Here is a 22,649-nt window from a genome sequence, read left to right on the forward strand (position 1 = left end):
TCACTGAGTCCATTATTAGAAGCTTGGCTCCATATATCCCCTCCTATAGGTGGGAGGCTGGTAGTTACATGAGCAGGGTCTTTTCAACCATGACCCACTCTGGCCCCCAGAATTTGGTTAACTTTACTCCTGTTTCCTTTTAGCTTTCAAGACTCAACCTTACCTTTTCACTTGCACTTGTCCTCCTTGAGGGCTCCTGCCTAATTATTGTGTTGTAATCTTTTTTTAATTCTTTGCGCTATATGTGTGTGTGTGTGTGTGTGTGTGTGTGTTGTGATTTTATATAAGCTGTCATGAGCACTGAAAAAATGGAAAGGTCGAGGATATGAATACAAAACACACATACAAAAGTTGGTCAAATAGCGGTGAGTGGTTTATTTGCCCTTTTCCTTCTTGCTCGTCTGTTTCTCAACATCATCTTGGACGGATGATGAAGAATGGCTATCACTGCTTTCATCACTCTCATCATCACTGTCTTCTTCAGAATCATCTCCTTTGGGGCCTCTTCGTAATGCATTAAAACATGGGCTGAAATGCCACCAAAAAAACCCTCAGTGAGCAGTGTTTCACCAATGTAGCAGCATAAAACAATTAAAAATTAAGCTATAAAATGACAAGGTGATAACGCATTGTTAACGTAAAAATTAGGATGTCATGTGTCCATTTATGTTATCAGAAACATTCCTTAACTCTTCCTTAACATTAAAAACCATGAGTATAGATCCGCCCCAGGTCTTATACCAGGTCAGACTATTTGCGTGTTTAGACCTTTTACCCTCCCCAAATAAATTCAGATGGGAGACAAGTATTTGGTTTGGGTTTTGGCAGAATTTAGGCCACAACTTTATTGATTACAACCAAGTGAGGGGTTGCATAGGTTCTGGTTCCACAAGCTCCCTGCACCGTTGCAGGCAGACCTGTCCTAGAGCCACATTCGTAGGACAGCCAAGGATGAACACCAGGGACAGCTGCTGGGAGGAGTACCAATCAGCCGCCCTGATGTCCCCTGGACTCGGGTGAGGGCCAGACCCCTTTTGGGGAATGCCAAACCAATGAGTCCCTGGATTCCTTTACCGGAATATCCTGCATTTGCATAGGCGTGGCCACATCACGTGCCAAACCTATCACCTGAAACAGAGCCAACCCGCAACTTACAAGTTGTGACTATTTGCTACGCGGCAGGCGAAACCCAAATGGCACCAGTCAATCAGCCAAGTGGGGGAAATTCCTGCTGTGCCCCTGCCCCAATGGCAGATGACACACGAAAGCATAGCAAGGTCAAGCGCAAGCCCTAAATATAGGGAGAGGCGGGTGGGTGTTCCGATGCGAAAGCCCCAAAGAGGAAGCTCAGTAGCCTTGCATGGGCTTAAATAGGTCCCGCGTTGCTGCTTCTTTGAGGCACCCCATTGGCCAGATTGCACCCCAGAAACACGGGACTGACCTATCGGGGGTTGTGGCTATCTTTCGAATTAACGATAGTCGGTCACACTGCAACATGTGCCCTCTTTTATGGAGGACACGTCTTTTCAGTTTCAGCACTGACTGGTGATAACTCTACAGGGCTGAGGCAGGCATCTTTCCCTTCCCTTCCTATCTGATCTTTTAATGGAGTGATATCAGGGATCAAACCTGGGATGTTATGCATTCATGGTAGCAAGTGAAGGGAAGGATTCCTGCCTGAGACCTGAGCTACTGCAGGTCAGAGTAGAAGCACTGAATTTAAGAACCAGTAATCTCACTCAAAGCAAGAGAAATTCAGATGATTGCAACAGTAATAGGAAGGTGTGAGAGAGGGGTTTTGTTGCTTCCTTCCACCCTAGTCTATTTGCTCTGTCCACTTTTCTCCATCCCCAGCTTAGTTCCAGTAAACCAGGAGTTGGTGGCATGTGGCCTTCCAGATGTTGTACTTCAACCCCCCAGCAGCCCCAGTTAGCATGGCCAATGGTCAGGGATGCTGGAGTCCAATAGCCTCTGGAAGGCTACAAGTCCCCCAACTCTGCAGTAAGCCCTGTCCCCCTAAATCCTCTCCTTTATAACAAGGAAGGCACACCAATCCGTCATGTCCAAAGCCAAATGCAGCAGCAACAGCTGAGAAATTATTTACTTGTGCAATGCACCTGCAGATGAAAGACCCACATACAGCTTTGGTAATTTCCCAATATATGTTACACTCTTGCAGATGTGTTGAAACAACTCACTGGAACCCTATGTCAAAAGAGGTGCCATCTTGAAACTAGAAAAGATAATGCTTCCTTACAGTTTTGCTTCTTTTGATGTATTCAAACATTTCAAAGAGGGTGTGCTAGAAATTAAAATGGTTCAACATCTAGTTAATTATGGCCTTTTTTGCTTGCTTTCTTCTTCTTCTTCTTCTTTTTTTAAAAAAGGCCTTTTTAAGCAACATCCAATAATATTCCTAGCTATAGCAACAGTCCATCCACTCCACACAGCCCTTCCTGGGCAAATCACTTCAGCATTGAAATGAATCCCATCTTTCACACATTCATTTCCCAGGGCTTATCTTAGCAGACCACTCTTTGCTAATTCTAGGCTCTTGTTTGGAGATGTGCCAACAGCTCCGCTTGGCTATCCGCAGTTTCAGCATTGGGTGCTGAGAGCAGAAGAAATTGTAAATGCAAAGATTCTATGCAGGAGGTCCATGTGTGGAAACTTTCAACAAATAACCATCTGGTGAGCGGAGAGGAATAATGCCTGAGTGTGTGTGGTTCCATATGTACAGGCAGGGCAATTTATTTTTCATGGTAAATGATTTGATAGCTGAGCAACTTTGTGCCAAAAGTTTGTGTGGGAACATAGGGAAGCTACATTACCCCAGATCAGACTGTCGGTCTGCCTAGTTCAGGATCGTCCACCCTAATGGACAGTGGCCACATCCATACCATATGTTTAAAGCACATTCAGCAATCATATAAAGCTCTCCCCCCCAAAAAAAATCTGGAAATTGTATTTTGTTCAGGTTGCTAGGAATTGTAGCTCTGTGAGGGAATTCCACAGAGCAGGGCCTGCCACACTAAAGTGAAGGCCAATCTAATCTCAGAGGCATGGGGAGCCTCCAGAAATACCCCATCAGGAGGTCACAGTGATCAAGGTGGATCTTCACAGTGATCAAGGTGGAGAGCCAGTGTGGTGTAGTGGTTAAGAGTGGTAGACTTGTACACTTCCGGTTGAGCGCGGAGCCGCCATCAGTCGCAGGTTTCGCTCGGCTGAGCAAACCTGAGTGCGGCAGGGACGGGGTGTCTTCTACAGTGCAGAAGACCCCCAAGGAACCCCAAATCGAGAGTTTTGGGGGCATGGTCATCCGGCGGGTGCTAGAAGGGTGTCCCTTCCTCCCCGGTAAGGCTCTGTTTTGAGCCCCCGAGAGCGAGGGAGTGGAGCCCCGGCAAATCGGACATACCGCTTTCCCTGCCTGCACGAAGCTGCGATACTGAGGGGCTACAGCGTTTCAATTCTTCCAAGTAAACAAAAAATGGACAAATGAACAAATCTGAAGAGAAAACTGTAAGTAATTTGATTTGATTTGGCTTCGGAGGGGATTCTAAAAACGGAAGTCAATCCCTCTCTGCTGAGATTAAGAGACAGTGCAACTTTGTAGCTGAAGCTATTTTCAATGCGATTGAAACAAAGAAACTTTTGTATGGGTGTTTTTAGCTTTAAAAGTGGATTGGATCTATTTTCCTCTTTCCCGGAAGTCCAGATGGAGTGGATACTATAAATTTTAGCAATAATTAAAAATAAAAATGGCGTACTTATGCAGTAAGGATCTACGTAGCAAGAAATAAATTGTTGTGACTAGCAACTTGAAGCTCGACCTTGAGATGACAAAGGGAGAACTGTCCTCGCGGTTTGTAAAGCAAGCTTTGGAACTTTTGCAGCAAGTAGCCGTGGGAATCAACAGCATTGCACAATTGGCGCATAAAGAATTGGAGATTGAGACTGTGAACAATTTGGAGGACTTTACATTGGAACAGAAGGAAAAGGAAGAAGGGAACAGTGACAATGCTGAAAAAGAGGAGTTGGAACAGGATACACCAATTGGAGCTTTTACGCAAGAAGAATCTGACAGTGTTAAAGACTGGTTCCTGTTGCCACTGGATTGCGAAAAGACTACAGGCCTGCGATTAGTTGTACAGTTACAGGATTTTCTTTTTTGTGTCTCATGGGCCGGGTTCTTTGAAAGGGAGGGTATAGGGTAAAATATTAGAATTTTAAAAACGAAATGGTAGGAGTTGGTGCCTCTGCTCCCACCACTCCACTGCATTTTACTTTAGGTTGTGACAGTGCTGAAGTGCCCCATAACGCAGCTGTGCTTTTGCACAGGATGAAATATCTCTTACCTCCTCTCCACAATAAAACAGCAACATGGAAGACACGCAAGGATGATCAGTCCTCCTATCCCAGCACCAAGCATCCGCAGGATCTGTTGAGGGCCTGTTACAGTTCAATCAACATCAGCTTGGCTTGTAACTGACCTACAATCTAGTAAAGAGTCAGCTTTGCATCACAGCTGCATCTGCAATAAATAACCTCCAGAGCACGTGGATGTATAGAGTACACTAGAAGCTGTGCTCCTGTTTGCTCCACCACCACCTCTGCCATTTCCCCCCACATTAACCCCCTAGAGCTTCCACTTCCCACCCCATGCAACTACTTAAGCTCACTTTCTACCAGACCAACCTGATTTCTGAAGCCACTTCCCTTGTCTACTCTGTAGCTCTGCTTTGTACACCCCTTCACTCCCATACCCATGCCTCCTTTCCCCTCCTTTTGTACAACCCCTCTTGCACATAAGCCACTCCATGGTAATGTCTTGCATCGCTTCCTCCTGCATACTGCAACTACTACACACTTTGTTCACCTTCTACCCAAGTTATGAAGCATATCTTACAAGTGTCCCGGGACACACACACCCTTTTTAAAAATCACTACAGAATGGTGACATTTTGGGTGCCATGATCTTTCCCAACTCCTTTCTTGTGGCAGTCAAGTCTCTGCAGCTAGAAAGCTAGTATAGGAGTGAGATAGCTGGCCTAGAATCTCTCCCTCTCTGGTTGGGTTTTTTTTTTTTTAAATGTGGGCTAGAATTTAAAAAACAAAAACAAAAGCATGCTTCTTCATGGGCAGTCTGACATGCTATTTTTCACACTCCTGCCTCTGGACTTCTACCACTTCATTTTGCTGCACCTGTATAGAGGATGTTAAGTTTTGTACTGCAGTTACATGGGTTAGTGGGAAAAGTTTATTTCTGGGATGCAACCCTGAGTTCAAACTGCTCTGATGTAAACCAACACTCCTGTGCTATCACAGAGACATAGGAGAACCATTGTGGTGCAGCAGCTAAAGTGCTCTACTAGGACCTTGGAGATCAGGGTTCAAGTCTCCATGAAGCCCACTGGGTGACCTTGGGCCAGTCATTATCTCACAGCCTAACATACCTCACAGCGTAGTTATGAGGACCAACTGGGTGTTTATGCCACCTTGCAGGGATGCCAACTTGAATAAAATATTGCGGAGGCCCAGGTAAGCCCCACCCTGCATAATCGATCACATGACACGGCACACACACACACCATTTGAATGGCAATGCCCATCAACTTTGCAGGGGACCAGCCCCCTCAAATATTTTATTGTGGGGGCTGGAGCACCCACGGCCCCTAGGAGTTGGCTCCTATGCCACTTTGACCACCTCTGAAAAAACTAAATATTGAAAAATACTGACATAAAAAGGCATATTAATAAAAAAATTAAAGACTTACCCACCTGATGCTGACACGATACCCTGCATGAACACTGTGCAATAGAGTGTACTTTCACCCAATTATTTGTCTGCTTGTGTTGCAACACAAGAAAATCTCTAATAAAACTAATTTTTAAAAAGGGATATTAACTGTAAACTAATTGTTCATTCCCCTCCCATAGGAAATACTCCCCCCAAAACACTTCCCTATATAACACCCATTTTAAAATGCATGCCTTATCACAGGTTCCCCTAGCCTGCTGCCCTCCAATAGCTCTAACTCCCATTAGTTATGACCCCAGGCCAGACATTTAGGGACTGATAGGAATGAGAGCCTAGCAACATTTTGAGGCCACCCAACTGGGGAAGGTTGCCTTATCACAATATGAATTTGAACATTTTGGGGTGCACTCCTGGCTGAATTTTAAGCATAAATTCTTAAAATTCTACAAGGCAGGCTTAAGCAGTATGTGGACCGAGAACTCCCAGAAGTGCAAGCTGGATTTTGAAGGGGCAGAGGAACCAGAGACCAAATTGCAAACATGCGCTGGATTATGGAGAAACCTAGAGAATTCCAGAAAAACATCTACTTCTGCTTCATTGACTATGCAAAAGCATTTGACTGTGTCGACCACGGCAAACTATGGCAAGAAATGGGAATGCCTGATCACCTCATCTGTCTCCAGAGAAATCTCTATGTGGGACAAGAAGTTACAGTTAGAACTGGATATGGAATAACTGATTGGTTCAAAATTGGGGAAGGAGTACGACAAGGCTGTATTTAACTCCCTGCTTATTTAACTTATATGCAGAATTCATCATGCAAAAGGCTGGACTGGATGAATCTCAAGCCGGAATTAAGATTGTCGGAAGAAATATCAACAGCCTCAGATATGCTGATGACACAACATTGATGGCAGAAAGTGAGGAGGAATTAAAGAAACTTTTAATGAGGGTGAAAAAGGAGAGTGCAAAATATTGTCTGAAGCTCAACATCAAAAAAACTAAGATCATGGCCACTGGTCCCATCACCTCCTGGCAAATAGAAGGGGAAGAAATGGAGGCAGTGAGAGATTTTACTTTCTTGGGTTCCATGATCACTGCAGATGGTGACAGCAGTCATGAAATTAGAAGACGCCTGCTTCTTGGGAGAAAAGCAATGACAAACCTAGACAGCATCTTAAAAAGCAGAGACATCACCTTGCCAATAAAGGTCCGTATAGTTAAAGCTATGGTTTTCCCAGTAGTGATGTACGGAAGTGAGAGCTGGACCATAAAGAAAGCTGATTGCTGAAGAATTGATGCTTTTGAATTATGGTGCTGGAGGAGTCCCATGGACTGCAAGAAGATCAAACCTATCAATTCTTAAGGAAATGAGGCCTGAGTGCTCACTGGAAGGACAGATCCTGAAGCTGAGGCTCCAATACTTTGGCCACCTCATGAGAAGAGAACACTCCCTGGAAAAGACCCTAATGTTGGGAAAGATGGAGGGCACAAGGAGAATGGGACAACAGAGGACGAGGTGGTTGGACAGTGTTCTGGAAGCTACCAACATGAGTCTGACCAAACTCTGGGAGGCAGTGGAAGACAGGAGTGCCTGGCGTGCTCTGGTCCATGGGGTCACGAAGAATCAGACATGACTGAACAACTAAACAACAACAACAAAAACAAAAACAACAACACCTGGCTGAATCTTTGTCATTGAACACACAAGTGACTACAGTGGCTCCGGCTGCCTATGGCTGTTAAAGAATATAGGACGCTGCCTTTGTACTGAATTAGTGCATCTAGCTCAGTATTGTCTGCACTGACTGGCGGAGGCACTCCAGGGTTTCAGGCAGGGAATCTTTCCCATCCTTACATGGATATCAAACCAGAGACATTCTGCATGCAAAGCAGATGCCCTACAGTGAGCTGCACCCCTTCCTGGCAGCTCTGGATTGGGCTTGTTTAGCTGCAGTAGTCCAGGCATCTGTAAGCTCCAGAATGCATCACAGCAATGCATTATTTGTGGAGCACCCATTAAAGTTGAGCTGGAGAAGGCTGCTGCCAGGTTGTTGAAGGAGGTACCTCATTCACAGGGCAAAACATTGGTGGCTGAAGGAGTTGCAGAGGCTGCAAGTATGATACCGGGCTACGTTTAAGGTTTTTCTATGGAACAACTTGAAGACCAGGTTATCTCTGGGAATGCCTTACATTCTGCACCTCTGCTGAGATATTTCAATCTTTGGGAGAGATGCTGTTAGCATTGCCATACCATATGCTCCTGAGGTTCATCTTATGATCACTTTTTATTCCAGCAGGCCTTTTAACAGTCAGATCTGATTTTATAGTTTTAAACTGGTTTCATATATTTATTGTACTGTTGAGTTTGATGTACGCTACTTAGAGACAATTGTGCTTAAGTGGTATATAATTTGTCTGAGTAAAAATAAATTAAATAGAATAAAGCCAGAGCTTTCTCTTTGGAATGCAATTCCAATAAGCACCCACGGTTTAGACACCTGCTTGACATGCACCTGTTTACTCAGGCTTCCCTTGGGTGATCAAGCTATGTTGATGCATTAATCTGTTCTACTGATTTGCAATGAGTTTGGGACTTGCTTTATGAATGCAATTTTATTTCATACAAAGTATCAGAGCGGTTTGCAACAGTTATACGTAAAACCGTACAATAAAAACCACATTAAAATTCTGAAATCAGAAATCAGCTAGCTATTATGGAGAGATGCAGCCTTAATTGCCTGCATAAGCTTATTGGAATAGGAAAGTTTTCAGCAGGCATTTAAAAATGGAAACAGAAGGTGCCTACTGAACCTCTGTTGGCAGACTATTCCATAATGCTGGCCCGATGACACTCGGGGCTTCGGCCTTGTTGTTGACAAATAAGCCTTGCCAACTTGGGGAACCACCACCAACATGCCTGCAGACGATATCAGTGATTGTCCTGGGATAGAATGGTTCAGGTGTTCCCTAAGGTCCTTAAATTTTTCAGCGCTTTGGACCTGTCTTGGAAGCAGATGGGCAGCTAGTGCAGATGTTTTAACAATGGTCTCACATGTTGGCAACATTATCCCATCAGCAGTCTGGCTGTCACATTCTGCACAGACTGCAGCTCCCTAATCAGGCCCAAAGGCAGCCCCACATAGTGTGCACTGCAGTAATCCAGCCTCGAGGTTACCAATGCCTGGACTACAGTGTTGAGGCTATCCCTGTACAGGAATGGCTGTACTGTTGATTTTATGCAGTTCACTGCCACAATATTCCCCCCCTCCCTTATAATGTTGCTGGCATATAAACGTTGCAGATAAGTAAAATAAAAATTCCTCCCTTTTAAGTTACAAAAGCAGTTTGTCATGTGGCATCAGAAGAAGAGCGGCTGCCTGTTTGAGAAAACAAACTAACTCAGACTCCAAATATGTCAAACTAGCTGCAGAGGGGTTTTTGTTGGCTCCTAATCTACATTTGTTGTAAATATAACTGTGATTGAAATCCTGCTGGATCAGCCCTAAGGTCCACCTAGCCTGGCAGCCTTATTTCCAAGAGGCCACCCAGAAGCCTCCAGGAAGACCACATGAAAGCAACATGTTGCCTCCAACTGTTCTCAAAACTGGCAGGGGAAAATAGCAAACATGTTCAGTGAAGTGAAGAATCAGACGATTGAACAGGGCAATGAAATTGCCAATTACCCATTGCAGGAGGTAACCCAATAATTTGTGAGATGCTGGAGTCTAAGAGGCCTGTAAAGGGTTTGTGTTTTGTCAACAGATTGTTAGAATGCACACAGCGTGTGCTTAGTGGACTATAAGCACGTGTTGTTTATTGACATATGCTGCACATCCTGAAGCATTCAAGTACCAAAATCGCTCTACAAACAGACAAACTGGATGGAAGAGAAACTCCTACAGGAGAAGAACATTGAATTTTGAAGAACCATTTTAAGATGCACTCCAAGACACAATGAGAGTCACAATATCTGTGTGCACTGATGTAAGATGAAATAGATCACTACTCTGTGTAGTCAAAGGGTGGAGGACTTAGGGATGATGGAATGAAGGAATTGTAGCCCAGCAACAACTGAAGCGGTACAGCACAACACTTAACCTGATCTAGTCCAACACTGTTTGCTCTGACTGGTATGACTTCTCAAACAGAAATATTTCCCAGATCAGCTAACTGAGATTTTTACTTAACTGGCAAGGAGAGAGATATAACCTGGGACCTACTGCGTGAAAATCCTATCTTCTGAGCTATGGCCCCTTGTGCTCATTTGAGAGCTTCCTGGTGCATTATGTAAGTCCTCAACACAGACCTGCAAGCAGTGGAGGCTAGTCCATTAAGTAGGGCAAGTGGGGAACTGCCCCATGAAGCTGAGCTGCTCTCAGCCATCCCCCACCTGACTGCTGGCAATGCATTGTCATCTTCCTCCTCACTAGTTTCAGTGTTATCCCTTGAATGGAGGAAGTTGGCTCTGCCTGTCATTGGATCTGACTTCACCTACTGCTGGCTTCTGCCCCAACTAATCCCAAGGGTCACTAACAGCCACTACTGCTTACAAACATGACCATGTATCTATACTACTTTGCTGTGCCACCTGGGAAAAGCAGCAACAAGGTCTTGGCTGAAGGTGGCAGTGTAGGCATAAGAAACTATGTGTGTCCAGCTTTGCAGAACAAGTGAAAGAGCCCTGAAGGCAGAATGCCACTTACGGTCTTTGAGTGGAGTGTAGCAGTCCAACTGAACATGCTTTTTAGACGAGAAGCAGCACTTGTGTTCCAGACACAACGACTTGTTGCTCTTTTCCCCAGCTTGGCAAGGCACCACTGCCTGATTTGTTTTGGGTCGACATGCTTTGGGAAATGAAGCAGAAAGGCAAGATTTCAGTTCCAAGCCCAGTTTAAACGTGCACACACTGAGGCACAAGGCAAAGTTATTCCAGACTGCTGCTTCCATTTAGGGTGGCCAATGCCATGTGTTCCACTTTAAAGAGAACAGTCCTTTATATGAAGGTCTCTCCAGTCCAAGTCTGGTTTAAAGACAAAAGACCCTAAAAAGAGAGAGCAAGAGGGATCTTAGAGTCGCCCATTAACAGTGAGTGGCAACATCTGGGCAGGTGACTGAGCAGGCATGAAGTTCACCTGGTCAACATCTTCCCCAGTTACAGGGTATCCAAGAGCATTCTATACAGAGCAGACATATTGAAATGAGTGGATCTAAATTAGTCACATCCATTCATTTCAGTGGGTCTGACATTAGAATTACTGTGGCTTGAATCCATGCAGGGCCACCTTTAGCAGATGTGGCGTCGGGGTGCAAATATCCGCCCAGCGCCCCCAAATTACCACAGATAGTGTTGGGGTGGCCATAGCTGTGCACTGCCAGCCATCGGGGGGGGGGGGCAACTCTCCCCCATGCCGCTGCGGGAGAGCGATCTCCGCAGAGGCTTGGGAGTGAAGTTGCTCCCCTCCCAAGCCTCCTCGGGAGGAGGCTAGCCGCGCGTGCACCAACCATATGGTTGGTGGGGTGCAGCTTCCATCCTAAGGATGCAGGGATCGCTCTCCTCCTGAGAAGGCTTGGGTGGGAGGGAAACTGCATGCCCTCCAGCCTTATGGTTGGCGGGGTGCAGCTGGTGGGCGTGCAGGGAAAGGGGAGGCCGCCGGCAAAGCCGCACAGCTTCCCCATTTGCTGGGGTGCCCCTGAGAGGCCGGTGCCCTGGTGCAACGCACCACTAACCCCTATGGGAAAGACGGCTCTGAATCCATGTTTGTATCTATATCAGGAGTGAAGAACCTTTCACACACACACCCCAGATGTTGCTGGACTACAACTCTGAGCAGCCTTGACTATTGACCATGCTGGCTGGAACTAATGGGATATGTAGTTTAGCAATGTCCAGAGGGCTAAAAGTTTCCCAGCCCTGATCTATGCATACAAATTAGCTCAGTGTCCTCTTTCTATGGGACATGCTTCCTTTTTCTGGGGGAGATATGCCAGTGTCTGATATTATGTTTTATTGGAAATTTGCTGAGAGTTCCTTCTCACTTATGCATCAACTGCATGCAAGGGAGAAAAGAAACAGTGGCGGGGGGGGGGACACACAGTGGGGTCAAGCATCAATGTGGTAGTTTTGAAAGTATGTTTTTGATTGAGCCCTTTGCTTTGGAGTATCTGAATAAGATTCAGGAGGGCCTTTTTCCTTTGAAGGTTGGAACAAACTGGGCAATCTCCACACACTAATGAGCTGATTATTTCCAAGTGCCACTTTGAAGTCTGCTTCTCCTTTTGGTGGAAATAGCAACACTACCACCAAAAAGCAAAAGAGCCATGCAGCAAGATGTTCTGCGCAAGGCCCTCCTTTCATTTATTTAAACAATTTATATACCACTTAACTACAATAGTCTCTAAGCGGCTTGCAAAGATACTTAATGGGGCTTTGCAATTGCTTCGCTTGTGAAAACCAGCCCCTACAATGCACAGCAAACTGATTCTGAAATCCACTAATGGGAGAAAAAGAGGGAACCAAAAGCAGGGTCGCCCTTCTTCTCCTTCAACTTCTTCAGCATCCAGCCACTGCAGCAAGCATTGCCAACCTTTTGGGAGTCTGTGGGCACATTTGTAAGCAAAGAGAAATGGTCATGGGCCCTGCACACATGCAGCTGCTCCCCTACCCAGCCCCTAGCAGTAACTCACTTGAAATTGTCTCTTTGCCACAATCGAACTGGCGGTAGGCGAAAAGCATTCCATTGGCTAAAGAAGATGGTTGCAAGATTAATTTTAGAGGGCAGATGGGGCCCTGCAGGCACCAGGGAAGTCTGCTGTGGAGTGTGGACACCTGTGTGCACATGTGCAGCATGCTGGGGATCCATGCACCACAGCTTAGCAAGAGGAGTGTGCAAGGCTTGCCTTGTGCTTCATTGGCCTGTTTGGTCCAACCCCTATGCTCTTGGAGTATGGCAAGAATGGGAGAGAAAGGAAAACCCTGCTTCATTGGCCTGCCCAGCACTGGATTTATGGATTGTATACAAGTCCTACTCAGTGTAAAACAGTCAAACATAAAGAGACCAAGTCCGTTAATTTCAATGGGTATACTCTGAGCAGGACCACCACCATAACTATGCACATGTGCATGAATATCCACACGTATCTCTAAGTACTTTTGGTTGTTCCACTACCCTCAGTTGGTGGCACCCTAGGAAAGCTTATTCTCTGTGGCAGCCCTTAAGTTGTGGAATCCCCCCCCCCCCCCCGAGAAGTGTGTCTGGGTTCTTCACTTTAAAGCTTTTAGCTAAAGATGCCCCTTTTTACCCTGACATCTGATACTTGAATGTCTGTTTTTAAGATGGTCCCCTCTTCTCTCTTTACAAGTCGAAAACAAACTGTTTTTAACGTTGTGTTTTAAATTGTCTCTGGGATCTTAGGGTGAAGGGTGGGTAACAAATAACAACAGCAGCTACTGCTGCCTTGACTTTTTTCTTTTGCTGTAAATACCTTGTTGGTTTACTAGATACAGCACTATGCAAATATTTGATACCTACCATTAATTCTGCATTGGGAGCATCTCAGTCCATCCAAAAAACTGCTCAAATGAGTCCTGTGCATCAGGAGGGCTTTGAGGGCTTCTTAAATAAGATGACCCTCATGGTCCCTTCCAACTCTACAATTCCATTATTCTAAGATGCTTACAAAGCAGTATGGGTGAACCATGCGCAGCTGCAACATGAGAGGAAAGGGAGGGTTCATTCCTTTGGGCAACCCCTTTTTATTTCCTTTTCCAAACATGAAACGTGGCACTCTGCATAGAACAGCACCCCTCAATATAGCCCAACAAAGAGACCTTTCACTGAAGTACCACAGTAACAAACATTTCAAATCCACTCAAGGACTTGAAGAGGGGGCAATGAAATATGATGCCACAATAGCACTTACTCACTGGGTTGAAAAAGGTCACCAGCTGTTCAGATACGATCTGTACTTTCGTCCTTGGCTCAGGGGGAACAACTTCAGTTTCATTTAAATCATCCAACGCCGGAAATGCAGAACCTGAAAAGCCCAGAACAATTCAAACTCCTGCACGGCAACAACTCAAGGGGGAAACTCATTTAAGTACCACAATACAGTTTTCCCACTTAAATTCTCTCTCTCTCTCCCCCCACCCCCATCAAAACACTTTCCCCCATTCAGCTTCTGATCTCCTGTTCTTCAGGTAGCTGGTGGACTGAGTACTATGTCCTCTGTCTTAGTGGTGGTTGGAGAATATCAGGTCAGTTCAAAATAAAATCTCTCTCACCCGTGTTTTGTAAGTATATGAAGGAGCCAATCTGGCACATACAGTGTTACCTTGGTTGTCGAACTTAATCATTCTGGGAGTCCGTTCGACTCCCGGAACTGTTAGAAAACCAAGGTGTAGCTTCCGATTAGCTGCAGGAAACATCTGCAAACCAGAACACTACTTCTGGGTTTGCGGCGTTCTGGAGCCGATTTGTTCGGGAGCCAATCCGTTTGACAACCAAGGTATTGCCAAGTCCTGAATAGGTTAGCTGGGAAAAATCAACCTGACCCACCTTTGTCTTCCCAGATAGTCAGTGCTTTACAAAGGTAGACTTGAGGTTTTGGGAGGGTAATTGCTGCTATCTCATGAGGATCAGAGACCAACTGGTGCACTCCCAGAGATGTATGAAAGCTGATGGATTCCTGTATGCTGCGAGAGATTTTCCAGAAGCCTCGGAAGGTAATTCTGCCAAGGTCCTAGTCTCCCTTTGGAATGGTGAGGCATGGCAGGCCATTGACACAACTGCACCCAAATGTTCTCTCTGGTGCTGTGGAAGTTAGGCAACCACCCGATTTACTGGGGAGTTCCAGGCAGCTGGAGACAATTGCAGTACAAGTGGTATAAGTTTTGCTCTGAAGGAGACTGTACACATGGAAGAGCACATAATCATGCCTACTGTGTGGTGGTTAATGTGAAGAAAACAGCCTACTTGGCAACCCATGTACCACTTAGAAAAGCTATTCTGCAATGGAAGTGACAATCATTTACCCTCATTAACCTAGTCTTGGAGCCATCAGATGCCTACCGTGGAAAATCTGCAAGGACAAAATTGTCTGTTTCATATGGACTCGAGTGCTGCTCTTGCTGGCTGTTGAGGGCAAAGCGGTGTGTCTTCAGTGATGCAGCGAGCCCTGGGGGCGGGGGGGGGGGGGCGGGAACCACCCTGGGGCCTGGACCCTGTGAACACTCTTGGTTGAAACTGGTTATCTTGATACACTCCAGTTCAGGTTCAGGACCAGTTTGGGCATAGAATCAGCTTTGATCACTCTGATGGGTTGAGATACCACAGACCACAGTGTATATCTGGTCTCAGTGAATTTGTAGTTTGGGTGAAAGACAGAAGCACCATGAACCTGTTGACTCCCCTAGATCACTCAGTGGGTTGAGATACCACAGAGCACAGTGTATGTCTGGACTCAGTGAGTTTGTAGTTTGTTTTGCGGTGGCTTCACTACTACCTACAGGGTCTGTTCCATTGAAAAGTATCGACTGATGGTGCCTTGGACCCCTAGGAGTTGTTGGGTACCACAATTTTGTTTCCAACACTATTTAATTTCTACATGAAGCTGCTGTGGATGTCATTAGAAGGTTTCTGGCAAGATGTCACTCAGCTCCATTTCTCTGTAACATCTCAAATCAGGAGGTCCTAATCTGGTGCCTGGATGCATTTGTGAGCTGGATGACAGCAAATAATCCTGACTATCTGCAAAATTGCATTGGACTGATGGAAGCTGGAATCCAACAACTGCCAGAATGAAACTTGCTGGCTACTTTTGAGCTAGCTCAGGACTTGCAGCAGCTTTCTACAGCTTCAGACAAGTGCTAGGGCACTCTCAATTCATTTCTCAGCTTAGGAAAGTTGGGTATTGTTAGCTGAAAATGACCCAGTAGGCCAACCTTTGAAGCCTAGTGGTCCTATTTAAGCACATAGGCAATAAGTTCCCTGTGCTATGGATTGAATTGATACCTACTGTATTCAAAGCATGTATACTTCACCACTGAGTTAGGGCACTTTTCAAAGCAGTGATGGGAGTAGTAGGGGAAAGGAGAGGAATAAATTGATTGGGGGGTAAGAACTAATCCAGAGGACAGGCTACCAGTTTGCCCACATGCCATTTAGATCAACAGATACACACAGCTGGAGTACAGATTGGATATGGTCAACTAGTGCCTAGCCATTCTGCTAAAAAAATACACACAACACCTTGAATTTTAAAAGCTGGTGGCCTTATAAGTTTCCCCAGGCCAGGGGTCAGCAACCTTCGGCTCTCCAGATGTTTCGGACTACAATTCCCATCATCCCTGACCACTGGTCCTGTTAGCTAGGGATCATGGGAGTTGTAGGCCAAAACATCTGGAGAGCCGAAGTTGCCTATGCCTGCCCCAGGCAATTCCTCTATTGTCAAACATTGCAAGCTACCTTATGTTTAAGAACTACTCTGTATAATACTCACTTGGGCCAACAGCATGATACAATACACACAAGCATTTTGCTAAAATCTGGGTCACAGAGATCATCATCAGTATTCTGCAATGAAAAACAAATAACGTAAACTCCAGCAAACCTTCACCTGCTTATTGAGGGAAGAATACTCAAAAGTTTTGTCTTACTTGGATTACTTTTGCATGGGAACCCCATATCAATTCCACAAGTTAAAAAACACTTTGTAGAATCAATCACACTTGATGTCAGGGACTGGTTGGGTGCAGAGGATTGGTAGGAGGAACTAGCTGGGGAACCCCCAAGGGAAGAAGGCTCAGAGCTCAGGGATTGGTGGTGGGATGATGGAGTGGTCAGAGGGAGAAGAGGGAGTAGATTGGGAAGAGGAGGTGCAGAAGCTGAAGAGGTAATAAGGTATTGTAAGCAGGGAGAATCTGTGGCAGAGAGAAGTCCAGAATCAAAGGCTGAAGCAGGCGAGTGGGAGGAGGGAGGCCAAGAGGCAGAGATGAGTCTGGCTGGTGAAGAGTCACAGGTGTCTCCCCCTCCTGCTGCAACAAGCTCCCCTCCCTCCTTGTACCGCAGAACCAAGAGAGGCATGTAGAGTGTGGACAAGGTTAGCATCACACAGTTTCAGTCTTGGATTCCCTGGGGCAAATCTTGGAGAGGTGAGGACTTAGGCAGCTGTGGGAAGGTGGGAACCTTCAGTCTCTGCAACTGCTTCATGGGGGCAAGCTATACCGAAGAAGAGTTGCTGAGCTCATTAGGCCTGGCACTCCTGTGCAGATCCTGTTTTTGCTGATAAAGAGTTAACTCCACTTGCTTCGTGTGATTTACTGCTGACTCATCCCAGGCACTTGCCAACTCAGTTGATGCTACTGAGTCCTGCAAACCTCTCAACTCCATAAACTTCATTTCAGACCATGAAAGGGTCATTGGATGAAGGTGGGATGAGGATGACTTAGTGTGGCAGTTATGAGTTAAGACCAGGTTTGAGGAACCTCCTGTGGCCCTCCAGTTGAGAGCCAGTGTGGTGTAGTGGTTAAGAGCTGTAGACTTGTAATCTGGGGAACCGGGTTCACTTCTCCACTCTTCCACATGCAGCTGCTGGGTGACCTTGGGCTAGTCATACTTCTTTGAAGTCTCTCAGCCCCACTCACCTCACAGAGTGTTTGTTGTGGGGGAGGAAGGAAAAGGAGAATGTTAGCCGCTTTGAGACTCCCCAGGATAGTGATAAAGCAGGATATCAAATCCAAACTCTTCTTCAAACTCTTCTTGCTCTTGAACTCCCATCATTCATGACCATTTGCCATGGTGGCTTGGGGCTGGTGGGAACTTAGAATCGTAGAATTGGAAGTGACCACAAGGGTCATCTAGTCCAACCCTCTGCAATGCAACAACTGGAGCCCAACAACAACTGAAGGGCCCCAGGCTCCTCGTCCTTAGTTTAGACTTAGCTGGGGAAGATAACCAAGTTCACAGTGGGTGTCCTTGGCCCAATCTTCCTCTCTCAGGCATTGCACTTAACAGGGGGTTTTGAGAATGCATCGGGATGCATCTAAGTAAAATGGTCTGAATTCAATGGAATAAAATAGGCTACAAAGGTGAATAACAAAAATCATGCTGCTACCTGACTGAAGAAACCTTAGCTGATTGAACTTTACTCAAGTAGATAGACTGAATTTGCATGGATTCTCACCTAAGTAAAACAAGCAGACTCTCCCCATCCCACATAATTTTGTCTTTAAATAAAGAACATGTCACAGCAGATACCCAAAATTCATTACCTCATGTGTCAGGATGGTGCCCACTACCTGCAGGTGTTAGGGAGGTAGGTGTGATAATGCTCACCACCTGTAGTTTATGAAAGTTTATTTTTTTTAAAAAAAAAAATTTTTTTAATCTGCTGCCCTGGTGGCCTGTCACTTCAACATTAGTAATATCTTAATCACATTAAATTGATGTATCAAAGCAGCTCTGGGTTTAACCATCAAACTCTGATTGACTTTTAGCCAGAAATTGGACATTCCCAGTGGTAGAAACCTTTAGTGTAGAGAACAATGCAAATCTTGCTTACTTTAAACTGGGGTGCAGGACCTTAATATTACTAAGCAAACTAAGGGCATCCTAATTCATACTAACTGCAGAGACATGGATGGAGAAGAAACTAATCACCTAACCTAATACAGGGTTATGATAAAACTGATAAATAAAACTCAGTAAGGTTAAAGTAAGGTTAAAGTAGATTCATTTAACCTTAGCTACTGAGAGGTCTCCAGGTACCCTTTCTAGCTTTTAGAAAAGAATCAATTGTCCCATGGCTCAACTGAAGTTACATACATTTCTGTATTTTGAGGTCACTGCACACTTGTCAACTTGCAGACTCTTTAAGGAAATGGTTCAGTGTCGTAGCTATGGGGATCTCTATTGTGACTTACACGTTTGGTAATGACTTCCAGAGGGGTGGCTATGTTAACCGGTTTGGATATTTTAAAGATCATGATTTGTTGTTGAGTGAAATTATGCCACAAGTCTTTAAGGTCTCAAATGACACTTAAAAGGTTGTTGTTTTTTTCAAAGAATCCGGGGACACTTTGTTTTTGTTTTTTAAACAGAAATAAAAGTTATTTTTAAAAGTTTTGTTTTTAAAAGAATATCTTCTCTTCTGTGGTCTCCTCTGTCATGCGGCCTTCCTCTGGTCCCCTCTTGGAGCACTAGCCACCGTGGAGTAGGCTCAGGTCAGGCCTGGGCTCGGCCACCTGTTCTTGCTCTCCCAGGGCTCTCCTCCTTAGCAGCGGCAGCAGCACGGCTAGGTCAGGGCTCCCCTTTTTTCCTCCTTCCTCTTTCTCTCTGTTCCTTCTCCTTCACCTCTCCTGCTTCTCCCTGTGTCGGCTCCAGGGTTTTCCTGGCCCTGGAGCACCGCTGGGCAGTCGGCTGGGTAGCTGGGCACTCTCGCTCCTGGCTCGATTTGGGTCACGGTGTGGGAAGGGGGTCAACGGTTCCCCCAGTTGATGTGCCAAGCCGTCCCCGGTTCCCCTTCAGCTGTGGTGGCAGCAGCAGCAGTTTCAGCAGCCTGGAGCCAGCATGGTAGCGCAGTTGGCTCTGGCTGGCTTCTGGAGCTGCTCACTGTGGTGCCCGCTATTTTGTATCACCGGAAGTCCCCATATGATGTGTCTTGTGCCATTGAACCAATCACACAACATTCATTCCCTGCTAATAAATCTACAACACATAAAATATAAATCCGGAGACATTAAATGAAATCCAGGGACATTCCGGGGACGGATTTTGTCTGGGGACAGATTTGTAAATCTGGGGACCGTCCCCGGGAAATGAGGACGTCTGGTAACCATATCTTAGGCATTTGTCATGCACCAACATAACTTGGGATCAAGAAAATTTAACATTACATAGCCAGGGATATGAGAGAATTGAAACAAAACAAGCTCCTAGTGATCGCTAGCTAGCAAGGGGGGGAAAGTGCCTAAGGTTGTGTCACTTTCACTAGGAAAAGGTGGAAGAACCTCTTACAACTAAGAGGTTGAGAAGAACACAAGGTGTTAAGTGGCTGAAGCTTCTCTTCTGCGCCCCCCCCCAAAAGCTCAGAATCAGGAATATTAACATTGCACTTTTATATTAACATGTACTTGGTTTGTGTCTCAAGTTACCATTCTTCTATTCTGATCTCTGTTCAGGATTAGGATACCAGCTGTGGTAGGCCTCTTGAAACAGCTCAAGGCTATAGGCTTCTGGCACAACTAATCCAACCCTACTTCCTCCAGATAATGTGTACATGCGTTGGCGGGTATAAGGCCAAGGCTGCGTTCAGTAGACAGCAAATTGTGGCGGTGGATTTCAGAAGTGAGGACTTCTCTCCAGTTTTGAGTCTCTTTACTAATTTGACTACAACCTCTTTATTATGCACCAGGATCTCTTAACTGCATGTATATAGTGTGAATAATTGTCGGGTTGACTTGAGGCAATAAAACAATTTACTTTGAACTGTGTGAGCAAAAAGATTTTTCCACTGTCAACTGTAAAATAGCTGAAAACAGAAAAGGGCAAAGATTCTGAAACTCTGCTGTGTTACTCTGCTGGTGACAATGGTATAGGTGTGATCTTAAGAATGCTATCATTGCACAGATAAAAGACAGACACCTTGAGTTTCAGAAGTGCTATTGTCTGCTATTCCTTTCTTGTTTTGCAGCCTCATTTTGGGACAGGCCACACCACTTAAAGCAATTATGAAGATAATTTAAAGCATAAAAAGTGGTTTCTTTTCATCACAACATAAGGAATGGTAGGGGAAAAGATGAAAAACTTCATCCTGAGGATTAACTGGAGTTCTTGTGAATAAACACAAAACATGGTAAAAGGAAACAAATCTACAGGATCCTTGGTGCAATTTATGTTGTTGGGCCTTTTGCATACTTTTAACCCATTCAGCAATTTCGTTATATGAATGAAAAACAGGGCCACACGTAACTGCTTATTGATTGGCTCTCTGCAGTCACAGCATGCCAACTGTGCAGGACAACTACAGAAAGGTCTACAACTAGCAAATATAAAATGCTCTCCCGCATCTCCAATCACCTGTTTTATCTCCCACTCCTGACAAGTTAGATGCCAAAAAGATACAACTGTTGCTTCATCAGAATGCGGTTAACAACAAAAGTGACCCAACTCTGAGCAGTCTTCTACCCACCAAAGCCTTATGACAAATTGGTTTTCAAGTTCATCTGAAGTCACCTGCCGTGCTCGCTTCGGCAGCACATATACTAAAATTGGAACAATACATCAGAAGTCACCTGCCATGTTGTGGTGGATGCCGTTTTGAACAATTTTCAGAAAGTTTCAGATATGGCATGGATGAGGGCCTGTTGTCTCAATTTATCTCATTAAATCTTTTTTTAAAGGAACCTAAAGACTTACTGGCTTCCAAGCCATGATTTTGTGGAAAAGCAATCTTGCATCAAGAATATCAACCCTTTTGTAATGAAACTTTTTACCAGTTCACATAAACTTGCTCTGCATATAATAAATTGTTGCTGTTGTACAGTGGTGCTGGCTCATATAAGAGGTCATGTGCCAGGAGAGGAACCTTTGGCCTGCTTTCTGGTTGTCCTCTTTATTTGCATACCCTGCTAGAAAGGGTAGAGCATCTAGACTTCATATAAAAACAAAGTTGTTGTTGTTTTTTTTTAAAAAAAATCAGTGATCATGGGCTTAAAATTATCTCTCCTTCATAGCTGCTATCTGCAGAGTGCAGTGTGATTCTCCAACTCTTCCTAGTTGACATTCTGGTTTTTACAAAACCCTCTGCGATTCCCATTTTTGGTAAGTGGAACATGCAACAGCCCTCTCCAAATGGGCCTATAAATGATTAATCCCAAGATGAAGGTAATACTTAGCACTCTTCAATTGGTCAACAGAATGAGGACAAGATTAGGAAGAAAGCAATTATGGAGCTTGTTATAGTCTAGGGAAGATTGTCTACAGTGATGATTATTTAGACAAAAACAAAAAAAAAAAACAATTTTATAATAAATCACCCCTTTCAGAGAAACAGGAGTATTAATGAAATGCAAGAGCATCCATACTGAATTCAGGTGAACTGTCAGAAAGCTTAGGTTGATACCTTGTTGTATTCTAGATGAATATTCATAAGGAGCCTGAGCATTTTGTATCTTAGTCTCTCCCCCATGCCCAAGACAAGTGTTTTTAGGAATAAAGTCCTCTCTATTCTACAACAAATGAGCTAGTGTGGAGAATATTTGGCCTCCCAGATGTTGCTGAACTACAACTCCCATAAGCCCCAGCCAGCATTTGAAAAAGCTAGTGAGTCTAGAGAAGCATCATGAAATCTTCATGGTTCAATATTAATTAACTTACCCCAAAAATGCCTGAGTTATTTATTTGTCAAGGCCAATGCCAAAGCCAGCCCCCCCCCCCCCCACTTAACTTCCAAGACAACTTTGTAATACCAGCAGGGATTTCAAATTAAGGTTGATTTTATAGGTTGCGGTATATATTGTTGACCACATAAAATAATGTGGTTGAAGGCATGAAAACTGGATAATTTTGTGGAAGACATTTACTAGTATCAGAAACAACCTTGTTTATGGAAACGTCAACATTTTCTCTTCATTCTTGATCCAATAGTGTGAGTGAATAAATTTGGTTTTGTGTTTCAAGTTCTTGGGGAGGGCTATCTTATATTGTACTTGAATTTTGTGGTCATTCACAGATACCTTTTACTCTTTAAAAAAACTTTATTTTTCAAAATAATTGTAATTCATTAGACTGTATGTGAAGTTACCAATAAGGAAGTGAACCCAAACATCAGACATTTGCTGCACTTTCAACCTTTTGTAACACGCATGATTTTCAAAATGAGTTTTACATTT

At 44.6% G+C, this 22,649-nt stretch overlaps 1 protein-coding gene across 1 annotated transcript; it reads right to left on the minus strand.

Annotated features, from left to right (window-relative positions):
• Positions 1-355: 355 nt before the first annotated feature.
• On the minus strand, positions 356-18,632 carry FMR1NB (FMR1 neighbor). The gene is made up of 7 exons (XM_033137005.1): positions 18,472-18,632; positions 16,486-16,489; positions 16,259-16,332; positions 13,682-13,795; positions 10,465-10,605; positions 4,356-4,449; positions 356-528 (listed from the first exon to the last, which is right to left on the minus strand). Exons 3-7 carry the CDS (start codon positions 16,323-16,325, stop codon positions 375-377), a joined length of 570 nt encoding a protein of 189 aa, XP_032992896.1. The 5' UTR covers positions 16,326-16,332; positions 16,486-16,489; positions 18,472-18,632; the 3' UTR covers positions 356-374.
• Positions 18,633-22,649: the final 4,017 nt, after the last annotated feature.

The sequence above is a fragment of the Lacerta agilis genome, chromosome Z (assembly GCF_009819535.1).
Source record: "Lacerta agilis isolate rLacAgi1 chromosome Z, rLacAgi1.pri, whole genome shotgun sequence".
Taxonomy (NCBI): Eukaryota; Metazoa; Chordata; class Lepidosauria; order Squamata; family Lacertidae; genus Lacerta; species Lacerta agilis.

Coding starts and splice junctions, on each gene's coding strand:
- FMR1NB (XM_033137005.1), bottom strand. CDS start 16,325: ATGATGATCTCTGTGACCCAGATTTTAGCAAAATGCTTGTGTGTATTG. Junction 13,796..16,258: donor GTATCATGCTGTTGGCCCAA/GTGAGTATTATA, acceptor TGGGCTTTTCAG/GTTCTGCATTTCCGGCGTTG. Junction 529..4,355: donor TGTTTTATTGTGGAGAGGAG/GTAAGAGATATT, acceptor GTGGCATTTCAG/CCCATGTTTTAATGCATTAC.